General features: G+C 39.7%; 1 protein-coding gene across 10 annotated transcripts; it reads left to right on the plus strand.

Moving 5' to 3' along the window:
* The first annotated feature begins 8676 nt into the window (after positions 1–8676).
* Positions 8677–22134, plus strand: im:7151449 (P-selectin). Of its 10 annotated transcripts, none has more exons than XM_029775064.1 (13): positions 8680–8925; positions 9092–9283; positions 9391–9493; positions 9605–9675; positions 11126–11311; positions 12612–12689; positions 12837–12887; positions 17002–17070; positions 17218–17268; positions 17350–17391; positions 18780–18828; positions 19519–19601; positions 19792–20187. In XM_029775064.1, exons 1-12 carry the CDS (start codon positions 8862–8864, stop codon positions 19586–19588), a joined length of 1026 nt encoding a protein of 341 aa, XP_029630924.1. In that variant the 5' UTR covers positions 8680–8861; the 3' UTR covers positions 19589–19601; positions 19792–20187. The 10 variants fall into 10 exon arrangements, with proteins under 10 accessions (XP_029630926.1, XP_029630924.1, XP_029630932.1 ...); XM_029775069.1 differs by having other exon boundaries at positions 8696–8929; positions 18777–18828; XM_029775063.1 differs by having other exon boundaries at positions 8697–8925; positions 18777–18828.
* The last annotated feature ends 3277 nt before the right edge of the window (positions 22135–25411 follow it).

Genomic DNA, 25411 nt, shown 5'->3' on the forward strand with positions numbered 1-25411 from the left:
GGCTGACCAACCAGTGCTCCCGCACATTGGCTAACCGGGCTATCTGCATTGTGTCCCACCCACCACGCACCAACCCCTCTTTTCCGCTACTGCTACTCTCTGTTCATCATATATGCATGGTCACTTTAACCATATCTACATGTTCATACTACCTCAATCAGCCTGACTAACCGGTGTCTGTATGTAGCCTCGCTACTTTTATAGCCTCACTACTGTATATAGCCGTCTTTTTACTGTTGTTTTATTTCTTTATCTACCTATTGTTCACCTAATACCTTTTTTGCACTATTGGTTAGAGCCTGTAAGTAAGCATTTGACTGTAAGGTCTACACCTGTTGTATTCAGCGCATGTGACAAATAAACTTTGATTTGATTTGATTTGAAACTAATGTCACAGTACTTATTCAACCATGGCAACATTTTGAGGTCACTGTAACTATAAATGTCTTCTTATGTAATCATAGAAAACACATTCAAGATGGAAAAGACTGGTCAGAGCAAAAAGTATTATTTTTACAAAAATCTGTCCTAAACCATTTAGTAGGGGCGGAAATCCCGGGGGGGCGGGGGGGACACGACCCCCCCATCCTGGGGAAAATATGATTTGTCCCCCCCAATATATCACTGAAACATAACTATGTAATTTAAATAATATTAATAATACGCAATGAAAGCAATTGTGCTGATTATAGACACTTAATAGCGCATTTTGAAGTTTCAAAAGATTGCGACCCCCCCCACCCTTTGCTTCACAATGGTTTGATCCACTGCCAGTTCCTTAGTTGGCAAGGTAACAGAGGGGTCGTGTCTACTGTCTGAAAGGCACTCAATGAACGTAACTGACGTGAGGTTAATCTAGTCAATCGCGAACACACACTAGCTGAATATGCAGAGCTAGCGCGCAAATATTAACTATTAAGCTAGCTAGTACCTATTCCATTTATGTGGCGTCGTCAAAGATGGAATCTTTGCTATCGTCAATTTATTCCAAGATCAGCATGCAGATGATGTAAGTTAGTGCTTCAAAGTCCCTGTGATAAGGTTAGCGATAAACTGAAGTCCAAACTGAACAGAACTACACTCTCTTGTCTTACATATATTTAATGGTCTCGTTGCAAAAGCTAAATTGTCGCAAGGGAACTTTTATTTCTTTATTTTATTTCACCTTTATTTAACCCAGGTAGCAAAGATTATAGCAAACACCACTGAAACTGAATTGGTGCTCGCTAGCTTTGCAAATTCAGCTATTGTTGGAAGCCAGCCAATATGAAACAAACTATTAAAATTACAAAAGGTTGCAGCATATGTTGTGTTAATGGTGAACTCATACAGCTGTCAACTCTTGTCATTTTAATCCGTTTCTAATTTGCTAGCTACCTTTTAGATTGAAGCCCAAATAGAATGATAGAAGATAAGATGATAGAAGCCCATCTCCTACTGTAAATAACCTACACACTGTGTGTGTGTGTAGCCAGCCAGCCAGCCAGGTAGAAAAATGGCAGAAAAATAAGACGGACATCAGAGTATTTTTCAGTACACCAAAACGCATAGTAAGAACCTAGTAGCCTAATATCTCAAAGACTAGGTGATAAAATGTTCATAAGAATGAAATGAAATTCTAATGGAAATGTTACACAATCATGTCATTAGGCAGAGCAGGCAACAGATGGCACACAGACAGCAGAGTTGGGGACAGATATGCAGGGACAGACTGACAGAGACAGGGAGTCTCAGGTAAGTTTGTTGAGTCTTTGTTTGGCAACATTATGAAAGGTTCTCAATTTTTTTGACTTGTAAAATAGGAACATAATTGGAAAATGCCATGGATACCCCCCACTCTCAACTTAAACTGGTGACTGAAATAAGATTTGTTAAAGGCAATGGTATTGCTGTTGTGATTAGTTGTGTAGTTTTGGGTACCGGTAGTTAGGAGTACGGCAAACACCTTATTTCTTTGGTTCCTCAATATACATTTACCATATTACAATGTAGGCTATGTGTTACAGCATTACTTTTGGTGTCCCCCTCAGGAATTGCTCTTGAGAAAATGTCATGTAATTGTCCCCTCCAAAGTTGATATCAGATTTTCGCCCCTGCCATTTAGTATATGTTACTTTATGTTCGGTTACATTATTTTACCCATTTAGTATGATATGTTATGTTTGGTACGTTACATAAAACAGTAAGTTACAGTAGTTAAGGCGAACATCTAACAACCCATGCGTTACTTGTTCGAATCTCATCATGGACAACTTTAGCATTTAAGCTAATTACAACTTCTAACTACTTTCTAGCTACTTAGCATGTTAGCTAACCCATTTAGTATAATATATTATATTCACCTGTTTTAGTATGATATGCTACATTTGATGGCTTTAGTATGATATGCTACCTTAGGTTAGGGGTTAAGTTTAAGGTTAGGAGCTAGGTTAAAGGGTTAAGGTTAGGGGAAGGGTTAGCAAACATGCAGAGTAGTTGAAAAGTAGCTAAAAAGTAGTAAGTAGTTGCAAAATGCTAAAGTTTTCCGTGATGAGATTCGAATACGCAACCCTTAGGACGTTTGTGTTTGCACTTGATGTAACAGCACAGTGGTTCTAACACCTTCCCCAAGCCAATGGCCTACGGGGGTGAATTCATTTTCGTTGCTCATTCCATTTCTTTGGACAGACCACACCTCTGTTTATTGATTTAAATGCCAAAGTCTACACTAGTTGCTGGCTAATTCACTACGCAAACACCATTGGGGCAGCAGGTAGCCTAGTGGTTAGAGCGTTGGACTAGTAACCGAAAGGTTGCTAGATCTAATCTACAAGCTTAGAAATCTGTCATTCTGCTCCTGAACAAGGCAGTTATCCCACTGTTCCTAGGCTGTCATTATACATAAGAATTTGTTCTTAACTGACTTGCCTAGTTAAATAAAGGTTCAATAAAAAAATGGGTGTATCTGAATAATTTATAGGAGACTGAAAAACAAAGTGAAACACACTCTGAGACCATCAAGACCCACGCCTCACCACATTGGTATAAAGCCTAATAATAATAATACCTTGAAAGTAATAATTTAATAATAAATTATTGTTTTACATAATTATAATGAATCATTAATAAATAATTATAATATCCCACTGGGTACATCACGTTGTTTCAACGTGGAAATGTGGGTAATACTTGGTTGAGACATTGATCAATGACATTTCAACCTTTATTCACCCATTTAAAAATTCCCAATGTTTTATCACTATATGTTTTTAGCCATCTAAAAGCACAACCAAATTCTAATGGAAAAACAATATCTGATTTTTGGTTTAGTTGTCGTCTAAATGTGTTATCACTGCGCTAACAACCAATTTAAAGCACAACAAAGTTCAAATGGGAATACAATGTCATATATTTAGTAATTATAGAAAAACTTAATGTGTTGTCACTGTTCAAATGGGAATAGAACGTCAGATATTTTGTATTTATACAACAACTTAATGTGATATCCTGTGTGTCATCTAATAGCACAACAAAATGACCTGGATTGCAGTTGAGATTATATTAATGCAATTGATCAATGCTGTTTGAGATTCTGTGCAGATTATTAAAGCAATTGTGAAGGTCTCCACAGACTTGCGACCTTCACATGCTATCCAACCTGGTCTCAGAGCAAAACGTATTATATTTTACTAAAATTTGTGCCACTCCATTTAGTATGATATGTTACTTACATTAGGTTACATTACATAGTGGTTGTACAATATAATACGAATTGTAGGACATATAGTATCCTACATCTTGATCGCATCAGTTTTCTATGACCCATTTAGTATGATATATTACATTTGATATTCCCCTTCTGAGGAAGGGGAGGACCATCCTCCTCAGTGAAAAAATACAAAATGGTGAAACATAAAAAATTATTACATAAAATATTTTCACATCACCAAATAATTGATTAAAACACACTGTACAGTAGCCTCAACAGAAATATGTACGATAGCACCACGGTGTAGGCTGTCTCATCATTGTCGGTGATCAGGCCTACCATTGTTGCGTCATCAGCAAACTTAACAATGGTGTTGGAGTTGTGCCTGGCTGTGCAGTCATGAGTGAACAGGGAGTACAGGAGGGGACTGAGCACGCACCCCTGAGGGGCCCCCGTGTTGAGGATCAGTGTGGCGGATGTGTAGTTACCTACCCTTACTACGTGTGGGCGGCCCGTTAGGGAGTCCAGGATCCAGTTGCAGAGGGAGGTGTTTAGTCCCAGGGTCCTTAGCTTAGTGATGAGCTTTGAGGGCACTATGGTGTTGAATGCTGAGCTGTAGTCAATGAATAGCATTCTCAAATAGGTGTTCCTTTAGTCCAGGTGTGAAAGGGCCTTGTGGAGTGCAATAGAGATTGCATCATCTGTGGATCTGTTGGTGTGGTATGCAAATTAGAGTGGGTCTAGGGTTTCTGGGATAATGGTGTTGATGTGAGCCATGACCAGCCTTTAAAAGAATTTCATGGCTACAGACGTAAGTGCTACGCGTTGGTAGTCATTTAGGCAGGTTACCTTGGTGTTTTTTGGGCACAGGGGCTATGGTGGTCTGCTTGAAACATGCAGGCATTACAGACTCAGACAGGGAGAGCTTGAAAATATCAGTGAAGACACTTGCCAGTTGGTCAGCGCATGCTCGGAGTACACGTCCTGGTAATCCGTCTGGCCCTGCGGCCTTGTGAATGTTGACCTGTTTAAAGGTCTTACTCACATCAGATGTGGAGAGCGGGATCACACAGTCTTCCGGAACAGCTGATGCTCTATTGCATGTTTCAGTGTTACTTGCCTTGAAGCAAGCATAGAAGTGATTTAGCTCATCTGGTAGCCTCGTGTCACTGGGCAGCTCGCGGCTGTGCTTCCCTTTGTAGTCTATAATAGTCTGCAAGCCCAGCCACATCCGACGAGTGTCGGAGCCGGTGTAGCATGATTCAATCTTAGTCCTGTATTGACGCTTTGCCTGTTTGATGGTTCGTCGGAGGGCATAGCGGGATTTCTTATAAGCTTCCGGGTTAGAGTCCCGCTCCTTGAAAGCGGCAGCTCTACCCTTTAGCTCAGCGTGAATGTTACCTGTAATCCATGGTTTCTGGTTGGAGTATGTACGTACAGTCACTGTAGGGACGACATCCTCGATACACTTATTGATAAAGCCAGTTACTGATGTGGGGTACACCTGAATGCCATTGGAAGAATCCCGGAACATATTCCAGTCTGTACTAGCAAAACAGTTCTGTAGTTTAGCATCTGCTTCATCTGACCACTTTTTTATAGACAGAGTCACTGGTGCTTCCTGCTTAAATGTTTTGCTTGTAAGCAGGAATCAGGAGGATAGAATTATGGTCAGAATTGCCAAATGGAGGGCGAGGGAGAGCTTTGTACGCGTCTCTGTTTGTGGAGTAAAGGTGGTCTAGAATTTTTTTCCCTCTGGTTGCACATTTAACATGCTGATAAAAATGACTTTCCCTGCATTAAAGTCCCCGGCCACTAGGAGCGCCGTCTCTGGATGAGCGTTTTCCTGTTTGCTTATGGCGGTAGCTCATTGAGTACGGTTTTAATGCCAGCATCGGTCTGTGGTGGTATGTAGACAGCTATGAAAAATACAGATGAAAACTCTCTAGGTAGATAGTGTGGTCTACAGCTTATTATGAGATACTCTACCTCAGGCGAGCAAAACCTCGAGACCTCCTTAGATATCGTGCACCAGCTGTTGTTTACCTATATGCATAGGCCCCCGCCCCGTGTCTTACCCGAGGCTGCTGTTCTAATCTGCCGATAGATTGCCGGGGGGGGGGTACTCTCACAACGTCCACAGAAGGTGGTGCCTCTCCTCGGTCGGGCGGTGCTCGGCAGTCGTCGTCGCCGGCCTACTAGCTGCCACCGATCCATGTTTCTGTGTCTTTTGGTTATGTCTGTTTAGTTCTGCACCTGTTCCTTGTTAGTCATTAGTGGGGGGTATTTAGTTTGTCTGTTTAGTTTGGGGATTCGTGCAGAATTGTTACTTGTCATGTTTATTTGTGGTAGTCAGGATTTTCTTGTGTTCTTCTACGCCGCGTATTTTTGTTAGGCATTAGGGTTGCTGGGCTGCGCCCCGTCTGTGTGGATTTTGGAGCTGTTCTCCTGTGTATTTTGATTGTGCACCCTGCCTTGCTGCGGCATATTTTCTTGTGGATTATTAAACGTCTGTTCAATGGACCTCAGTCTCCTGCGCTTGACTCTACCCCATCCTGCTATCTAAGGATATCGTGACAGTGTATAACCCGCCAGCTGTATGCTCTTAATGTCGTCGTTCAGCCACGACTCGGTGAAACATAAGATATTACAGTTTTTAATGTCTCATTGGTAGGACATTCTTGCTTTCAGTTCGTCACATTTATTTTCCAGCGATTGAACGTTAGCTAGTAGGACGGAAGGCAAAGGTAGATTTGCCACTCGTCGCCTGATCCTCACAAGGCATCCTGATCTTTTTCTGCGAAATCTCAATGTCCTTCTCCAGCGAATGATGGGGATCTGGGCCTGGTCAGGTGTCTGTAGTATATCCCTCCCGTCCGACTAAATGAAGAAAAACTCTTTGTCCAATTTGAGGTGAGTAATCGCAATTCTGATGTTCTTCTTTTTGGTCATAAAAGACGGTAGCAGTAACATTATGTACAAAACAAGTTATGAACAACGCGAAAAAACAAACAAAATAGCATGGTTGGTTAAGAGCCGATAAGACAGCAGCAATCCCCTCCGGCGCCATGATACTTTTGGTTTTATTCATTTATTGCCACCGAGGCTTGCCAGTGTAACTGCTAAACTGCTTGCTAACTTTACACTGTACTGCATGATTGTAGCGGGTTTACTAACGATTTAGTTCTAGTAGCTATGTTGACTAGACTTTAGCTAATATGGTGACAACGATGTAGGCTGTGTGTAGCGTTTAGCGGTTGTGATATGATGGTTTGGCTTGGGAAGGTTTTTTTGCCTGGTCACAGACAGCTGATGTGTTTTGCACTGAGGTCCACAACCAAAGTGAGAAGGTGAGAGGAGGAAAGCGCATTGATGCGAGAAGGAATTATCTAATGATGAAAGGGATCATGCTGTTTGTATGTGGCTGTTATGATTGTGAACTGTTTTTGTTTGTGATCATGAGTGTATTCATTCCGCCGATTCTGTTTCCGTTTCTTAAATGGAAGCAAACGGAATGAAATGGGGATAAACATGCCTGAATTTGTCCAATAGAAACTCTAGTTTGCAACTGTTTGAGTAATGACTACACCCTAGATCATCTACATGCAGGCAAGATTGTGCAAGGCGGTATTGAATGTGTCAAGGTCTGTCACCTTGATTATTCAAATTTCTCTCAAGCTGTGCACCTACGTTGTAAACTTTCGTACATAGGCTAGGTTGTAGCAACCTCATGATGGGTATAGGCAAAATTAAAGTATCATGTAGTAGCCTAAATCTATCGATGTTACATTGAGCTGGGTGAATGGAATATGAAAGACAGTCATCCAATATAATGTAATAGAAATAAGGCCATGCTAATAAATAAAAAAAAATCATCCTCCCGCATGTTAAACGGCAACGGCCACTACTGTTTAATACAGTATGATATTCAAAGTTTGACTACGTTAGTATGTTATGCTACATTAGGTTAGGGTTAGGGTTAGGAGTTAGGTTAAAGATAGGGTTAGGGGAATGGTTAGCTAACTCACTAAGTAGTTGCAAAGTTGCTAATTAGTTAAAATTCTAAAGTTGTCAGTGGTGAGATTCGAACACTCAAACGTCTAGCAACCCAAAGGTTGCGTGTTCGAATCGAATCACGGACAACTTTAGCATTTTAGCAGCTTTGCTACTACTTACTACTTGTATCTACTTTTATACCTACTTAGCATGTACTTAACAAAATATAATACGTTTTGCGCTGAGACCAGGTTGGATAGCATGCAAGGTGGCAGGTCTGTGGAGATCTTCACAATTGCTATAATAATCGGCATAGAATCTCAAACAGCACTGATCACTTGCACTACAGTATGTGCTATTAGATGAAGCACAGTCATCACATTCAATTGTTGTATAAATACAACATATCTGACATTGTATTCGCATTTGAACTTTGTTGTGCTTTCAAATGGTTGAAAGCACAGTGATAACACATTTAGATGACAACTAAACCAAAAATCTGATAGTTTTTTCATTGGAATTTTGTTGTGCTTTTAGATGGCCGAAAGCATATAGTGATAACACATTGGGAATTTAAAATGGGTGAATAGGTTGGTTGAAATGTCATTGATCAACATGTCAATCAAATATTACCCACATTTCCACATTGGGATATTATATTTAATTACTAATTATTTATTGTAATTATGTATTACTATAATGTATTATTAGGTTATTACTTACAATGTATTATTATTATTATTATTAGACTTTATACCAAGGGCCAATGGGGTGAGAAATGGGTATTGATGATCTCAGAGTGCGTTTCACTTCGTTTTTTCGGTCTCCAATAAATTATTCAGATACAAATTATTTTATATGGTGTTTGCGTAGTGAATTAGTCAGCAACTGGTCTAGACTTTGGCATTGAAATCTATAGAGGTGTGGCGTGTCCAAAGAAATGGAATGAGTAACAAAGATTACCTCACCGCCGTACGTCACTGGGTCGGGAGGGGCACGCTGCGCGTGGTGTTACGTCAAGACCAGCTCAGTTGCTATAAAGTGAAATGATCATCAACAGACAGTTGAAGTCGTCGATGGTCTGGGACTTATTAGTCAACTATAGATACTCAACAAGAATAGAGAGAAATTGTTAGGTCCAGACACTGACTTGTCTTCACATAAATTCGACTTTAAAATGTTTTATTCAAATTCATGGACCAAGTGCTTGATATGCCTTATCTTTATAACAAGTGGAAATTGTGAGTGAGTTTCTAGCCATGGTAACCCTTTCCTAGATAAGGTTAATAGAAGATTTACCGGAAAATGTTTTGCTTAGCTAGCTACATACGTTGCTAACTTGAACTGGCTAACGTAATTCTGTCTGTGTGTGGAGTTTACTTATTTTACTGTATCATATCCTCACAGCTGAATGTCCCATACCTCAAGTGGAGGGAAATCAAAATGTCGTTCTAACGAATGATGCGCTCCTAAAGAACGATTTTCCGGAGGGCTCGGAAGGCACGTTTCAATGTGCCAACGGCTACATGAAAGAGCAAGGATCTGAACGCATCACCTGCACGAGTGGAGAGTGGAGCACCCTGGAATTAATCTGCAAAAGTAGGCGGCAAAATACTAGCCCCTCTTCTGTCAAGTGCGATTGTTGAGTGTTTACTGTTGGTTGATTGTTTTAATGCATCCTTTAGCTCACTGATTATTCATTTCAGAGAAGGACTGCGGTGCACCCAAGGAGATGCCACATTTGACATATGAGTTTAATAAGGAAGGGACGCTTTTTGGTGCAACAGCAAGAGCAATTTGTGATAAAGGGTGAGTATGCTTCAATATCTGATGTATCATCATGGTATGGGGGAATTATTTTGCACAAAGATTCAATACCAGACCCCCGCCCTCTCTTACACACATGCTCTCCACCTCTAGCTATCAAGTTCAGGGATCAAGTTACAGGCAGTGTTATGCCACAGGTTGGAGTGGAAGATCAAGATGTGAAGGTAAATCTTACATATTTGCCATTGACACACCTTGGACATCTAAGGCATTGAACTTGTTTGAATGAAGAACACAAATTACTGCTGAACAATTAGTGCTTTTTAGAGTCTGGTTTCCGTTCGATTATTATTTTAGAGCCAAAAATAGTGAACGTTCTATTACCAAAACATTGACTGTAACTACCAATCGGGTAACAAGTACAATTTAATAATAATAATCCCAGACCTCAAAAGTGGTCTCCTGTTGTGGTTGAAGCACTGTTGCAGACTTCTACACTGTACAAAAATATAAACGCAACTTATAAAGTGTCCCACATTTCATGAGCTGAAATAAAAGATCTCAGAAATGTAACATACACACACAAAGCGTATTTCTCTTAAATTTTGCCCACAATTTTGTTTACATCCCTGTTAGTGAGCATTTCTCCTTTGCAAAGACAATCCATCCACCAGACAGGTATGTCATATCAAGAAGCTGATTAAACCGCATGATCATTACACAGGTGCACCTTGTGACAATAAAATGCCACTCTAAAATGTCCAGTTTTGTCACAACACAATGCTACAGAAGTTTTGAGCGAGCGTGCAATTGGCATGCTGAATGTAGAATGTCCACCGGCGCTGTTGCCAGAGAATTAATTTTGTATTTTTTTTTTTTTAAATGTGAAAAATAAAATATGGTATGGGCAGCCATAAGCTACGGACAATGAACACAATTGCATTTATTGATTAGCAATTGGATGCACAAAAATACCGTGATGAGATCCTGAGCCCCATTGAGTCTTTTTTTTTTTTTTCTCTGACCTACAGATGCATATCTGTATTCCCATTCATGTGAAATCCATCGATTAGGGCCTAATGAATTTATTTCAATTGACTTATTTCCTCATATGAACTGTAACTCAGTAAAATCTTAAATTGTTGCATTTTGTTCAGAATCTTTTTTTTCTATTAAAGTGTGATTTAAAAAAAATAATAATAATATTTGTGGAAAACCTGAAAAAACAGGGGAAAACAGAAACCTGGAAAAACAGAATAGAATTTTGGGGGAAATTCAGTGGAATCAGGCAGAAAATTAGGGCCCTGCAATTCACATGAATGTAGTGTTAATACACTACAACTTCCTTTAGCCCAGCATCCCACATAGTTCGTGGGAGAATCTCAATTGCATAGTCCTCGTGTCCTCTCCTCAAAAACATTGGATGGAGAAAAAAAGAAAGAAAAAAGGGGTTTGAGAAGGAGGCGAGGAGATGGGATGCAAGGAGTATGCAATTGCGATTCGCCCCTCGACTTGATTTCTATCGTGAATGATTTGATTTCGGTCTAGAGAAATGGCGAATCGGGCTCACAAAAAAGACTTTGGTCAATTAGTAGATTAATAGCCCCAAAATGTATAATTTGGTTAGTCGCTCAGCACTAACAAATATAATGCACCCATGTATGTCTTCCTCAGTGGTAACTTGTGAAGAACCTATTGATATAATGAATGGCATGATCTCAGAGAAGCCTGCCAAACAGTTTCCAGAGTATGGGGATGTCATACAGTATTCCTGTGATGAAGGTTACACCCTCATTGGAAACAAATCCATTCAGTGCAATGAAGATGGTGAATACAACTCATTCCTTCCTGAATGCAAAGGTATGGATTCCATTTATGTTTGATAAATGATCTGCCAACACCCTACATCTAGACACTGCAGTGGTTGAATCAACGTTGTATCAATGTAATTTGTCACCCTATTGTGAGTGACATGGAAAACGCATTTGGATTTGCAAAAAGTAATCAACCAGTACTGTTTGTTATTCCAACCAGTGTTGTAAACATTGCAATTGAGCTAAATCTTCAACTTAAATACAATTAATTACTTGACTAACAGGTTGTTACATCAATCAAATTAACATAATCATCAGAACAATGTTTGTTGAAATTTGCATTGAAAATTCCACGTAGAAATGTTAAATCCTTTCTGTCCTATAGACCCCTTTCTGTGTTTGCAAACATTGCTGCACGAGGGCGATGCACGGAAGTTGGCGGCAGAACATGCAGTTCTTATATAACGCCAGCAAAAAGAAGCCTCTATTTACATGTTGCTTATGAGTGCATTTCACACTACTTTGGATTTTAAGGCTCGTATGAATGTCCTGCTTAATATAATGTTTGTCATCATCATTGCAAATCAACTGTATTATACTTTTTTTTTTAACAGTAAAATGGCTCTTAGGCTGTAGCAAAAGCTAGCCAATGTCAATGCACGTTACCATTCCAGCTAACAACTGCTGCATCCAAAATAATTATTTTGCAAAGATCACAACCAAAAAATAATATTAGACTGTTCAAGCAAGAATCAAGACGTAATTGTAAGCGTATGAGAACCCCAACATTTTGTTTAGAAGTAATAAAAACCTAAATCTAGCTATGTTGAATGGGCGCAGATGGCAATGGCTTTCTTACTGCCGCCAAGAGTCGCGAGCATCTGTGCATGACGTCAGTGTGCCGTGTACTGGAAAAGGGTCAATAGTCAATATTCGGTGTTTGAAATTATTATTAATTTCATATTTGATTAGACATATTTTATTTGACCTTGTTGATAGTAAAATGGTATGTTTGAATCAACATCATTGATTCAATGTCATGCCATCAACTTAACTAAAGAGGTATATTGAAGTAAAATGTGAAGCCACAGTCCAACGATTGCTGCTTGAACAGTGACTCCTTTTGGTAAACGTGTTTTCAACATAGATTCCATGTCACAATAGCTTGACAAATGACGTTGAAACAACGTTGATTTAACAGTGTGCCCAGTGGGTTGCACCATCAGACTATGATAAGGAACATTGTCATTGATCTTTCTTCTTTAAATCCCTCTGTGTAACATGTAACAGTGGTGTACGCATGAAGGTCCAATACATAATAACCATTGTGCATTTCTATTTCATAGATGTCAATGACATTCCTTTGAAACCAAAAACAATATCAGCATCAATAACAACATCGACTGTTCCACCCACAATACAAGGTAGAACAAATCCAAGTAAATTTAGCCCAGTGTAATCAAGGGCTTGACGATTAGTTGAATCAACTACGTTAGACTTCACTAGAGTCTAGACCATGGTAATAACATTCTGTCCCTATGCATGATCATATAATAATTTGCTATTTGCAGTTTCAGGGACGCGTCATAGCATTGGTGAACATGACACCAACACAGCTACAAGTAAACTAAATCAAGTGATTATTTTAATGTTAACATTGGTGTACATAGGGCTGTTACGGTGACCGTATTACTGCCAAACTTGCGATCACGAGTCATGACGGCAGCCAAATTCCACTTGACCGTTTAGTCACAGTAATTAGGCTTCTCCAAGCTCCGATGCTGCTCATGGTCATTAGTAGCCTTCCAAACTTGCTAACTGCCTGGTACTCAGCACTCTATTGTCCCTCTAATCACTGACATCAATGCAAATGTAATCAAAAATGTAATTAAACACTTCATGGGAGCATGTTGCGTAACATTTCTATAGGCTATGCAATTGCGTGAGAAAACCGAGTGATGGCCTCTTAAAAAGAGGATCCCATCAGCTTTCTATAGGCTAGGCCTACTATTTATTTCAACTTTCTTAATATTAAGCACATTGTAAAGAGAAGCAACAGAAGTATAGCCTACCTGGCTGGCACAGGAAAAGCATCCTCTATTCGCTATATAAGTGCATCGATAACATGTATTGTTTTCCCCTGCCCCTGTTTTGAGACAGGTGTGTGATAATGGCCCATTATGAATCAAAACAAATTTCACACATTATTTAGTATACAGTGCATTCGGCAAGTATTCAGACCCCTTCCCTTTTTCCACATTTTGTTAGGTTATAGCTTTATCCTCAATCTACAGACAATACCCCATAATGACAAAGCAAAAACAGTTTTTTTTAATAAAAAATAAACAGAAATACCTTATTTACCTAGGTATTCAGACCCTTTGCTATGAAATGTTCTACTACTTGGAGTCCACCTGTGGTAAATACAATTGATTAGACATGATTTGGAAAGGCACACCTGTCTATATAAGGTCCTACAGTTGACAGTGCATGTCAGCAAAAACCAAGCCCTGAGGTCGAAGGAATTGTCCGTAGAGCTCCTAGACAGGATTGTGTCAAGGCACAGATCTGGGGATGAGTACCAAAACATTTCTGCAGCATTGAAGGTCCCCAAGAACACAGTGGCCTCCATCATTCTTAAATGGAGGAAGTTTGGAACCACCAAGAGTCTTCCTAGAGCTGGCCGCCCGGTTAAATTGAGCAATCGGGGGGGAAAAGGGCCTTGGTCAGGGAGGTGACCAAGAACCCAATGGTCACTCTGACAGAGCTCCAGAGTTCCTCTGTGGAGATGGTTGTCCTTCTGGAAGGTTCTCCCATCTCTGCAGCTCTCCACCAATCAGGCCTGGTAGAGTGGCCAGACCGAAGCCAATACTTTGTAAAAGACACATGACAGGCTGCTTGGAGTTTTCCAAAAGGCACCTAAAGGACTGATCATGAGAAACAATATTCTCTGGTCTGATGAAACCAAGATTGAACTCTTTTGGCCTGAATGCCAAGTATCACGTTTGCAGGAAACCTAGCACCATCCCTACGGGGAAGCATGGTGGCAGCATCATGCTGTGGGGATGTTTTTCAGCGGCAGAGGCTGGGAGACAGGTCAGGATCGAGGGAAAGATCAACAGAGCAAATTAGAGATTCTTGATGAAAACCTGCTCCAGAGTGCTCAGGATCTCAGACTGGGGTGAAGGTTCACCTTCGAACAGCACAACAACCCTAAGCACACAGCCAAGACAACGCAGGAGTGGCTTCGGGACAAGTCTCTGAATGTTATTGAGTGGCCCAGCCAGAGCCCGGACTTAAACCCGATTGAACATCTCTGGAGAGACCCGAAAATAGCTGTGCAGCTATACTCCCAATCCAACCTGACAGAGCTTGAGAGGATCTGCAGAGAAGAATGGGAGAAATTCCCCAAATAATGGTGTGCCAAGCTTGTAACATCATACCAAAGACGACTAGAGGCTGTAATCCCTGCCAAAGTAAAGGGTCTGAATTCTTATGAAAATGTGATTTCCGTTTTTAATTTTTTTATACATTTGCAAAACATTTTAACTTGTTTTTGCTTTGTCATTATGGGGTATTGTGTGTAGATTGAGAGGAAAAAACTATTTCCATTTTAGAATAGGGCTGTAACAAAATGTGGAGAATGTCAAGGGGTCTGAATACTTCCGCATGCACAGTATGTAAAAACGAGATTAAATCAAGAACTGCCTGATGGGTGACAATATTAGCCTATCACTTGTGAATGATACCCAGCTTGTGTGCAGTAAGGCAAGAAACTGCGACTTTTAAAAAAAGGCCTATATGTTTTGCTAAGTGGCCAAATAACTTCTTAAAATTAAGTACGTTAATCAGCTTTACAACAGGTGTAGAGCCTAACTGGCATACACTACCGTTCAAAAGTTTGGGGTTACTTGTAAATTTCCTTGTTTTTGAAAGAAAAGCATTTATTTATTTTTTTGTCCATTTTTAAAATAACATCATATTGATCAGAAATACAGTGTAGACATTAATGTTGTAAATGACTATTGTAGTTGGAAATGGCAGATTTATTTTTAGGGAATATCTACATAGGTGTACAGAGGCCCATTATCAGCAACCATCACTCCTGTGTTCTAGTGGCACGTTGTGTTAGCTAATCCAAGTTTATCATTTTATAAAAGGCTAATTGATCATTAGAAAACCCTTTTGCAAATATGGTAGCATAGCTGAAAACTGTTGTACTGATTGAAGAAGCAATAACACTGGCCTTCTTTAGACTAGTTGAGTATCTGGAGCATCAGCATTTGTGGGTTCGCTTACAGGCTCAAAATGGCCAGAAACAAAGACCTTTCTTCTGAAACTCGTCAGTCTATTCTTGTTCTGAGAAATGAAGGCTATTCCATGTGAGAAATTGCCAAGAAACTGAAGATCACGTAGTACCCACAATGGGGACAAAAGATCGTACTTTTTGGAGAAATGTTCTCTGGTCTTATGAAACAAAAATGGAACTGTTTGGCCATAATGACCATCGTTATGTTTGAAGGAAAAAGGGGGTGGTTTGCAAGCCGAAGAACACCATCCCAACCATGAAGCATGGGGGTGGCAGCATCATGTTGTGGGGGTGCTTTGCTGCAGGAGGGACTGGTGCACTTCACAAAATAGATGGCATCATGATTAAGAAACATTATGTGGATATATTGAAGCAACATTTCAAGACATCAGTCAGGAAGTTAAAGCTTGGTTGCAAATAAGTCTTCCAAATGGACAATGACACCAAGCATACTTCCAAAGTTGTGGCAAAATGGCTTAAGGACAACCAAGTCAAGGTATTGGAATGGCCATCACAAAGCCCTGACCTCAATCACATAGAAAATCTGTGGGCAGAACTGAAAAGGCGTGTGCGAGCAAGGAGGCCTACAAACCTGACTCAGTTACACCAGCTCTGTCAGGAGGAATGGGCCAAAATTCACCCAACTTATTGTGGGAAGCTTGTGGAAGGCTACCCGAAACGTTTGACCCAAGTTAAATAATTTAAAGGCAATGCTACCAAATACTAATTGAGTGTATGTAAACTTCTGAACCACTGGGAATGAGATGAAAGAAATTTAAAGCTGAAATAAATCATTCTCATTCTCTAACTATTCTGACATTTCACATTCTTTAAAATAAAGCGGTGATCCTAACTGACCTAAAACAGGGAATTTTTACGAGGATTAAATGTCAGCAATTGTGAAACTGAGTTTAAATGTATTTGGCTAAGGTGTATGTAAACTTCCAACTGTAGGAGGACTTGTTTCTTAACCACTCAACACAGAATAGTTGCAAATCCCTGAAATCGTTGAGAAAATATTGTTTCTATTCAGCTATGTTCAATTGTATTCTTCATACTATAAAATAATGCCACGGAATATAAAGCAAATCTTGTCTGCTAAATTAACTACAGTAGTCTCGCCCACAGTCATATGGCATAGCCAGATCAGGGCTTAACATAAGGACAATTTAGAGTATGCTATTCTGTTCTTCTGAATATACTACATTTTCTTCATATCATGTTTCTTTAGACCTGTCTAAAATAAGTAATGGATTGATTGTGATGGTGTAGGCTATATTACATGGATTTATTAGACTTTTTAAAATGTAGATGTTCCAAAGGCATGCATCAGTGGCCATAGCACTAGGTGTACACATATAAACAAAAATGACAGCACTGCATGAAGGTGCCATATATAATAACCATTGTTTATTTCTATTTCATATATGTCAATGACATTCCTTTGAAATCAGCATCAATAACAACAACATCGACTGTTCCACCCACAATACAAGGTAGAGCAAATCCAAGTAAATCTAGCCCAGTGTAATCAAGGGCTTGATGATCAATTGAATCAACTATGTTAGACTTCTCTAGAGTCTAGACCATGTTGATAACTTTCACTCCTTATCCATGATTATATAATAATTTTGTATTTGCAGTTTCAGGGAGGCATCATGGTATTGGTGAACATGACATCAACGCAGTTACAAGTAAGATTATTCAAGTGATTATTATTTTGTCGTTATAGATTTTTCCAGCTCACATTTGGCCAAACTGACTCTCTCTTTCAGCGAATGCAGCAGCCGTGGGAAGTGTGATCTGCATAGTCATAGGTAAGAAAAACATCATTTGAAACAATCACAAATGAGAGGGAGATATGTGTCTGGTAAATTTTGTCCAATAGGCTTTTGAGTTTAACATGCTGACCACACCGCCCAGGTTGCATGTGTGAGCGTTGATAAATTTAGACATTGAATAAACTCTATAATTTCATTCAAACTGCTTGCATGTGTGAACGAGCATCTGTGTAGCCAGGCACTAAAATAGAACTTGGTTCTTGCAAGTCCCGCCACTCCCATTTCCTCATTGGTTTTTAGGAGGATATTCGCACGTGGGTGACTGAAAGATGAATGTGGTCCACACTCCAGTCAGTTGTGGTAATGCACCTTAAAGTTGGTTGCCAACCACCATATAAAATACACAGAAGAAGACTGAACAAGGACATATTACTAGTAATAGGTTCTAATTTTCAGAGTAAATAACTCACGGACACTAGAGAAGCTTAACCAAGTTTAATTCTTCCCAAAGGGTTGATACAGCTGGATTCAGGCAAACATGTTTCCACCACCAAATTGTATATATACTCCACTTTAGGCACTCCTCCTTCTCTCCGATCCTTACATCTTATGGTTCGACAGGAAGAGGGTAATAAAACATAATTTCTCACTTCAGGGGTTCTGACCTGACCTCAACCCCTCCTTCGCCTAATCCACAGATGTCCATTCGCTTCCCCTATAGAAATCATGTGACTTCCTCCCATCCACCCAACACATTCCAAAGCCATCTGTCTCCTACAGATAACCATTAACTTCTGATGTAAAACCAGTCCCTTTCACTCCTTTATATACTATGCTTCTGCGTATAATAATGTTCCAAGTTTCACCCAGAATCTAACACTAGAAACTAACAAGGTTTCCCCTTTTTTATCTGTGGATTAATTGTCGGAGTAGAGAACACATAATGTGACTCAATTCTACAAAGATCCAGCAAAAAAAAAAGGATCTTGTACATTTCATGTAAAATAACAACTCAATGTTTATATCCCAGGACAATTAATGTTTCATGTGTTTCGACCTGTCCTAAAATTAATATAGTTAGTGCAGATTTTGTTTTGATATTTCAACCTGGTGTCCTGATCGCGTCTAGTGTGGATGGACAAAATCAACATGCGGACGCACTCACGTGCGCGATTGTAGTCAGCATGTAAGGATGTGTTCTAACTTAACTGGATTCTTTGTTGTATACTGTACTGGGGAAAACATTCCCTTCTGTGACCCATCAAGAATTTCCTTCACATTACTTGATCTGTTACACTAGTAGGCCTAGTCAAACTGCTGACTTTCCAATGTTTCCATGTTTATCAGATTTGTATTACACTTTCTCTTGACCATTTGAAGATCATACTGGGGACTTATGATTTATTCCTTATCTTTTGCAGCAGCTACACTTATTGTGCTGTTCGTCGTATTATGTTTTCATAAGAAGAAAGGGTGAGAACCTACATTTTTATTATTTCTCTTACTAGAAAATAGTGCAAAATTTCACCTACAACTGAATCACAGCTATTATTTTCCTCCTAACTATATATGCATTAACCACAACTTCTGCCAATGGACTTTACACTGTTCATTCATTACACAAATGAATTATTTGGATAAACTAGCCATACGGCTGGCCAATTAATTGAACTAAACAATGCTGTTTACGGTGTTACACAACCCATGAGCTAACATTCAGTCTGGCGTTTCATATTCATGTATTCCCTACGGTACCTGTGATTTGCATGATCAAACATTTTGCTGGATACTTCAACTTGCTACTGTACATGCCATAGTTGCCTTTGCCTGTTTTTGGCCATTCCGCTAAAGCTTTGTCTTTCCTGCTGGGTGTCTAAAAATCAAGGAAGTTGGGAAATCCTTTCCTTAGGCACTCTCGGACAGAGATATTGGCATTGAAAAAGAGAATGGAGTATGTTGTTCAAAAGGGAGGTGGCTAGGAAGCTAGACCTACCATACACCGTGCTAAACTGACCAGCTGACTACCACACTGGTACACAGCTACCAAACTAAGCACTAAAATACTGAGATTGGCATGCATAATCTACTGTATTTCCTTACTGCACTATTATTTATGTAAACATGATAATCCTGACAATTTCATTATTTGAAAATGTTGCATAGCTCCTACCAGACAGGAGAAGACTCGAGAAGAAAAGAGGAGTTATTACAATTTCAAAATGACTTAAGTTGAATGCCTACCCAAGGTATCTACAATTCATACATGATTCCCTTAAACTCATTCTGAAAAAAATGTCCCATCTTTTAACCAAAGTCTTACTCATATGACTATACAGTTTGTGGTTGTCTTTGAACTTGAGTAATCTAAATAGTGAAACTATTGTTAACTGCTCCATTGAGTCAATGCTTTGTCTAAAATATCTAATTTATTTTCAGGGCTAGGACTGCTCCTATTTGCTAGTCTGCATCTGTGTCCTTGAAAGGAAGTGCCCAGTAATTGTCTCAGACCATTCCCTGGTTGAACAAAGGCACTTAATTTACAGTGCCCATTACGTATGTGACATTACTGAATGGAAGTTATAATTGTACTTTTTGTATGAAGATGTAAATATTTTTTGAAAGTCAATGTAAATGTTTTAACCCAATGTTTGAAGACAAATATTAAAATCTTTTTTTAATGTATTTATATTGAAAACTGGAACATGTGTAATAAAAAGCTTTTTGCCTTGTCAAATACCATATTTGTCTACAAGTTTCTAGTCAGCTGTATTGAGTGGGCAGAAGGTCCTGTAATAAGATTAATGCAATAAACAAAATGTATGATTGAGGAAATACCCAGGTTGATAATCTCTGACCATTCCTAAATGTGTGTGGAATGATTGCGGCTCAAAGGAAAATAATCTTGGTCTGGTAAAGCAGACATTCCTATATTTATTTTCAAGTAAACTCAATGTGGGTCTGGGAAACCAGCTCATGTTCATTTCCTGGCCCCAAATGTGTGATTTTAAAGGAAAGGTTCGCCCATTTTGAATGTTATACTTTTTGGTGCATCTGAGTGATGTTCTATCGATTCCCTGGGTCTTTTCATGTGTATCCGAGTTATTGGCGTTCAAGCAGGCAGACATGTGGCCGGTATTACGTTGCAACGTGATAAAGTCCCTCGCACTACACTGGAAATTAATAGGAATACCATTTTTAGATCGCGAAAATGTCTATCATACATGTCAGATTGTAATACTGGCCGACGTCATAACTCGGGAGGATGTCTTCTTTCGAATGAGCAATTGATCATATTTTTGCGATACTTCAACCTCGAGAAATGTGTAATTTGACGAATGGTGTAGTATATTATTCCTGTTTGCCTCTAGTCCAGGGTGCATTGCATGGTGCTGTTGCCAAAGATTTTATAGAAATTCGTGCTAATATAGTTTTTTTAGCTAGTGTCCAATAGACTCCCATTCACTCCTTCAAGGAGAGCGCGTCTTGTCGCAGAATTGCCCAGAATGCAGCGCGCGGCCCCTTGGTGTAACTTGGTCAGCGTTTCCCATGTCAAAAGTATATCTGCCGTTGCGAATGTTATACTCCATTCTTTGAGGCACATCGATCTGCAGGTTGAACATGGTGACATCGCAGACTCTTAAATTGATAGTGTAGTTTGTTTAGGCGATTTTACAGCTAACTAGCTACGTTACATGCTGATATTGTCTTTGGTATTATTGTGTGTAGCTACGTTTGCTTGCTAGCCCATAGGGCGTTGCATTGTGGATTTTGTAGTCGACTTGAGCTGCAACAGATTTCCTCAACGATTTTCTATGTTGCTACCAACTATATTATAACGCCAAAATGAAACATTTGTTCACAAAAAATATTGTTCTCACATATTAGTGTTATTCAACACAGTGAATTAGTGGTTTTGGGTGGATTTTTATATATTTTTTCCTTTTAACATATCTAAATCTCAAGTCATTCTATGATAAACTGCTTTTTCTCCTTTTGAGACACATTTCTGTAAATATTAAAGTATGTACATTTTCTAATAATGATGGGGTTTGTTTTCTCAAGATAAACACATTATGAAAGTTTTGGTTGCAGGTACTTGTTAAAATAATACTTTTTACTTCTGTGCTGTTTAGATGGCTCTTTCTGTTGCTCAAAAGCAGCAAGCTGCCCAGTAATGCTGTGGCCACAACAATAGCCATGAGAGATGAGATAAACAATGCCAGGCTGCTAACTTTGATTTATTAAACACCACTTTCACATAGGCTTGCATAAATGGCAAACATGTTGCCGTTATAAACCATTGCAATGAAGGAATGCATGATAGGTCAATTGATATGTCCGTTATGACAGGTGTAAAGAAAGTAATGAAATACTAAAGCATGTTAAACCAGTCTAACAAAATAGCCAAATCACTGGCAAATGGAGAAACTCAATAGATACGTTCACAACCATGCTTACTGGGAAGAACCAAGCCATTATATAAACCTGACTTTGAACACATGGCCAGAAAAGCCCCTCGTTACACTGTGCTCACACTGCTCCATTGTTCCTCTGTCTACGGTCTCAGAGCCTTGAACTGTGGCTCTTATGATTGCAGGTCCCAGCATGAGGCTTCTGGTATCTGATGCAATGGAGACATTGAGGCAAAACGTCAATAAGTAACGCTTCACAACAGGGAACTGTACTTGGTGAAAATTCCTAAATGATACAAATAATTGTTTCTGTTCTGGTTACATATGTATTTCATGGATCATCAAAATGAATAAATGTACACCTGTAGGCTACACTATGCTATTGTACAAAAAAAAACTTGCATTACCCTCAGTCGCTCGTCTAGATGCCCCTTCTCACCCTTATGTTTTCACAACCGGAGTCACAGCATTCACACACCTCATCAGCCCCATGCACAGACAGCCATCTATGGAAACGGAGGCCACAGGACCCTGCTCTGATGGTCTGACTGCCCACTCGTCACATTTTACAACAATTATGGGTGTTGAAGTGGTAAAACACGTGAATGTAAGTACAAAACTTGGCAGGAAATTATGCTAAAAATATCTCCATACTGTACCTTCCCCTCCCCTGGATGTAGACTGGTCATATGTGTAGGCTTTGTTGACAGCAGTTATAGGGCTAGATGCAAAAGCTGCTCTCAAGGTACAGTTAATATAAACCTGCAACACAACAATAAGGCAACAAGTAACAGTGATAACTATGGCCATGGGTCTACCGATAAGCCACCACAGATACAGTATATGATGTTAGGAGTGTGTGACTTTTTTCATGAATGATTTTATAATCTCACTTTTGATATGTCCATGTTTTGAAAGCGGAAGGCATCCAGAAGAATTTGCAGAGTTCTGTTGTCCTCTCTAGCAATGCTGAAGACAGACAGAGAGACCTGCATTTTGCCATCTACAAAGCAACTGGAGAGAAACCAGTCCACATCACAAAGAAAAATAAATTCAATCATGGCAAGGAAAGAGGAAGAAATTGAGATTGATGGAAAAGATGTACACGGGTGCTTCCTATGACTTAAGTCGTGGCCAGAAATAAAGGGGGATTGAATGGGATTGTTTGCAGTTGGCATGGTAATGCATATGCCCACAAATATGGCAACTCCTTGGTGGCTTGGCCAGTTAGTCGCCTTGATATAAATAGAGTCATCAAGAGTGGAGAGATTTGTCTCCCGCTCTGTAGTCCAGTCATCTATACTGAATAAAAATACAAACGCAACATGGAAAGTGTTGGTCTCATGTTTCATGAGCTGAAATGAAAGATCCCAGAAATGTTCCATAAGCACAAAAAGCTTATTTCTCTCAAAATTTGTGCAGAAATGTGTTTACATCCCTGTTAGTGAGCATTTATCCTTTGCCAAGATAATCCATCCACCTGGCAGGTGTGGCATTTCAAGAAGCTGATTAAACAACATGATCATTACAAAAGGTGTATCTAATTCTGGGGACAATGAAAGGCCACTCTAAAATGTGCCACAGATGTCTCAAGTTTTGACGGAGCGTGCAATTAACATGCTGACTGCAGGAATATCCACCAGAGCTGTTGCCAGAGAATTTCATATTATTTTCTCTACCATAAGCTGCCTCCAATGTCGTTTTAGAGAATTTGGCAGTACGTTCAACCGGCCTCACAACCGCAGTTCACTTGTAACCACATCAGCCCATGACATACATATCCGGCTTCTTCACATGTGGTTTAGTCTGAGACCAGCCACTCGGACAGTTGATGAAACTGAGGAGTTTTTCTGTTTGTATTAAAGCCCTTTTGGGGGGGAAACTTATTCTGATTGGCTGGGCCTGGCTCCGCAGTGGGTCGGCCTATGTCCTCCCAGGCCCGCCCATGGCTGTGCCCCTGCCCAGTCATGTGAAATCCATAGATTAGGGCCTAATGAATTCATTTCAATTGACTGATTTCCTTATATGAACTGTAACTCAGTATAATCGTTGAAATTGTTGTATGTTGCATTTACATTTTTGTTCAGTATAGAACACAAGGCTTACCGTTGGCAACCTCCAAGTGTTGATATTGCCTTCTCCTCCAGTATTATTACATGTGCTGACAGACCTGCGAGTAAGGAGAGCAAGAAGGACATACTGCCTTGTGTCCAGCATGAGTGCCCAAGGGGTGTCCAGGCTGGCTGCAACCCCTTGCTAGACACTCGCCCTCCTAGTAGAAAAACACAGTTAAGAGGTGGGGAAATGAAAGTAAATATTTATATTTTCACTACCTGTTAAATTTAGTTTCTCTTGATGGCCTTATTTTTATTTGATGGCCTTCATCCATGATTGATTAATTTAAGCACTGTCTTAGCCATCTTCACAATTCCTTAACAATCATATTTTTTAAGAGTGCTCTAACAAACTTAATCAGTATTTTTAGACACCAACAGCTGTGCCCATGAAGGCACATTTTGCCATCTCTCTACTGGATACATTATTTTGTTACATACAGTACAGCTGGGGTCTAACACTGTGTGCACAGATGTACAAGAACACAGCCCTATATGCAAGATCGCACAGCGTACAGAGTCATATTATCTGTGTTATAAAAACATTGCATTTCAAATCTGGGGTATATGCACTTCACAGGCAGCTGGGGTTGGGTTGGTACAAACAATAACCTCAAAACTGATAGAGCGGTAAAGCAGTGTTTTGAAGTAGATAAGAACCCCCTATGTCATCTGGTTGGCTGGATGGAGGACAACATGTAGGCTAATGCATAGCAGTTGAAAGGTTAATACACATAATAAATATTTGGATTTAACAAATGAATCAAATTATATTATTGCCATTTTAGATTAATCAATGTCTGTCAAATAGACAAGACTGATTAGACATTTTCTATTACCAGACTTAGTGTATGATGGTGACGGGCTGTGTTGCCTGTCTTCACAGTGAAAGGCTGCCACCTCGTGGTATTAGTACGGGTTAGTGATAAATCTGCAAACTGCACTGCTCTGCATACCGAGTGATGTTTCCAAAGGGTAAGTAAAATAGATCCACTTGGGAGACAAGCAACCGATCCCACCCTTACAAAAAAAGATTGCAGTCAGAGTGCAGTATAACTGCAGTATGCTACAAATACTGCATCCAACATAACAATATTTTTTTTTTACTGCAGTCAGTGCAGTGTAACAGATAGAGGAACAGAAGAAGCGAGAGGTAACACGACCCAAAATCGGTCTCCTCCAGCAGGTGGCGTTTTTCCGCCCACCAAGCAAGGAGATTTTGTATGTAGGTCAATGAGTGTGTAAAGTTAGGTCAACAAAAAATTGGATGGCTTATTTACCACACCAGATGATTACATGACCCATCAAGTTAGCCAGGTGTGTCTGACGGTGATTACGGCTATCTATTGTATAATAATGCTCAGATATTTGTATCTGGAATTTGTCTTTCAGCATCAGTAGAACACACCCGACTCTCCTCCACCAGTCATACAAGGAGAATGGTCTAATGCCTCCCATCGAAAAGAGAGCTGGCCCAAGCAAGCATGAGGACTTGCAGCGAGTTGTGAACTTAATCAACAACTACACAGA

The sequence above is a fragment of the Salmo trutta genome, chromosome 14 (genome assembly GCF_901001165.1).
Source record: "Salmo trutta chromosome 14, fSalTru1.1, whole genome shotgun sequence".
In the NCBI taxonomy this organism is placed as follows: domain Eukaryota; kingdom Metazoa; phylum Chordata; class Actinopteri; order Salmoniformes; family Salmonidae; genus Salmo; species Salmo trutta.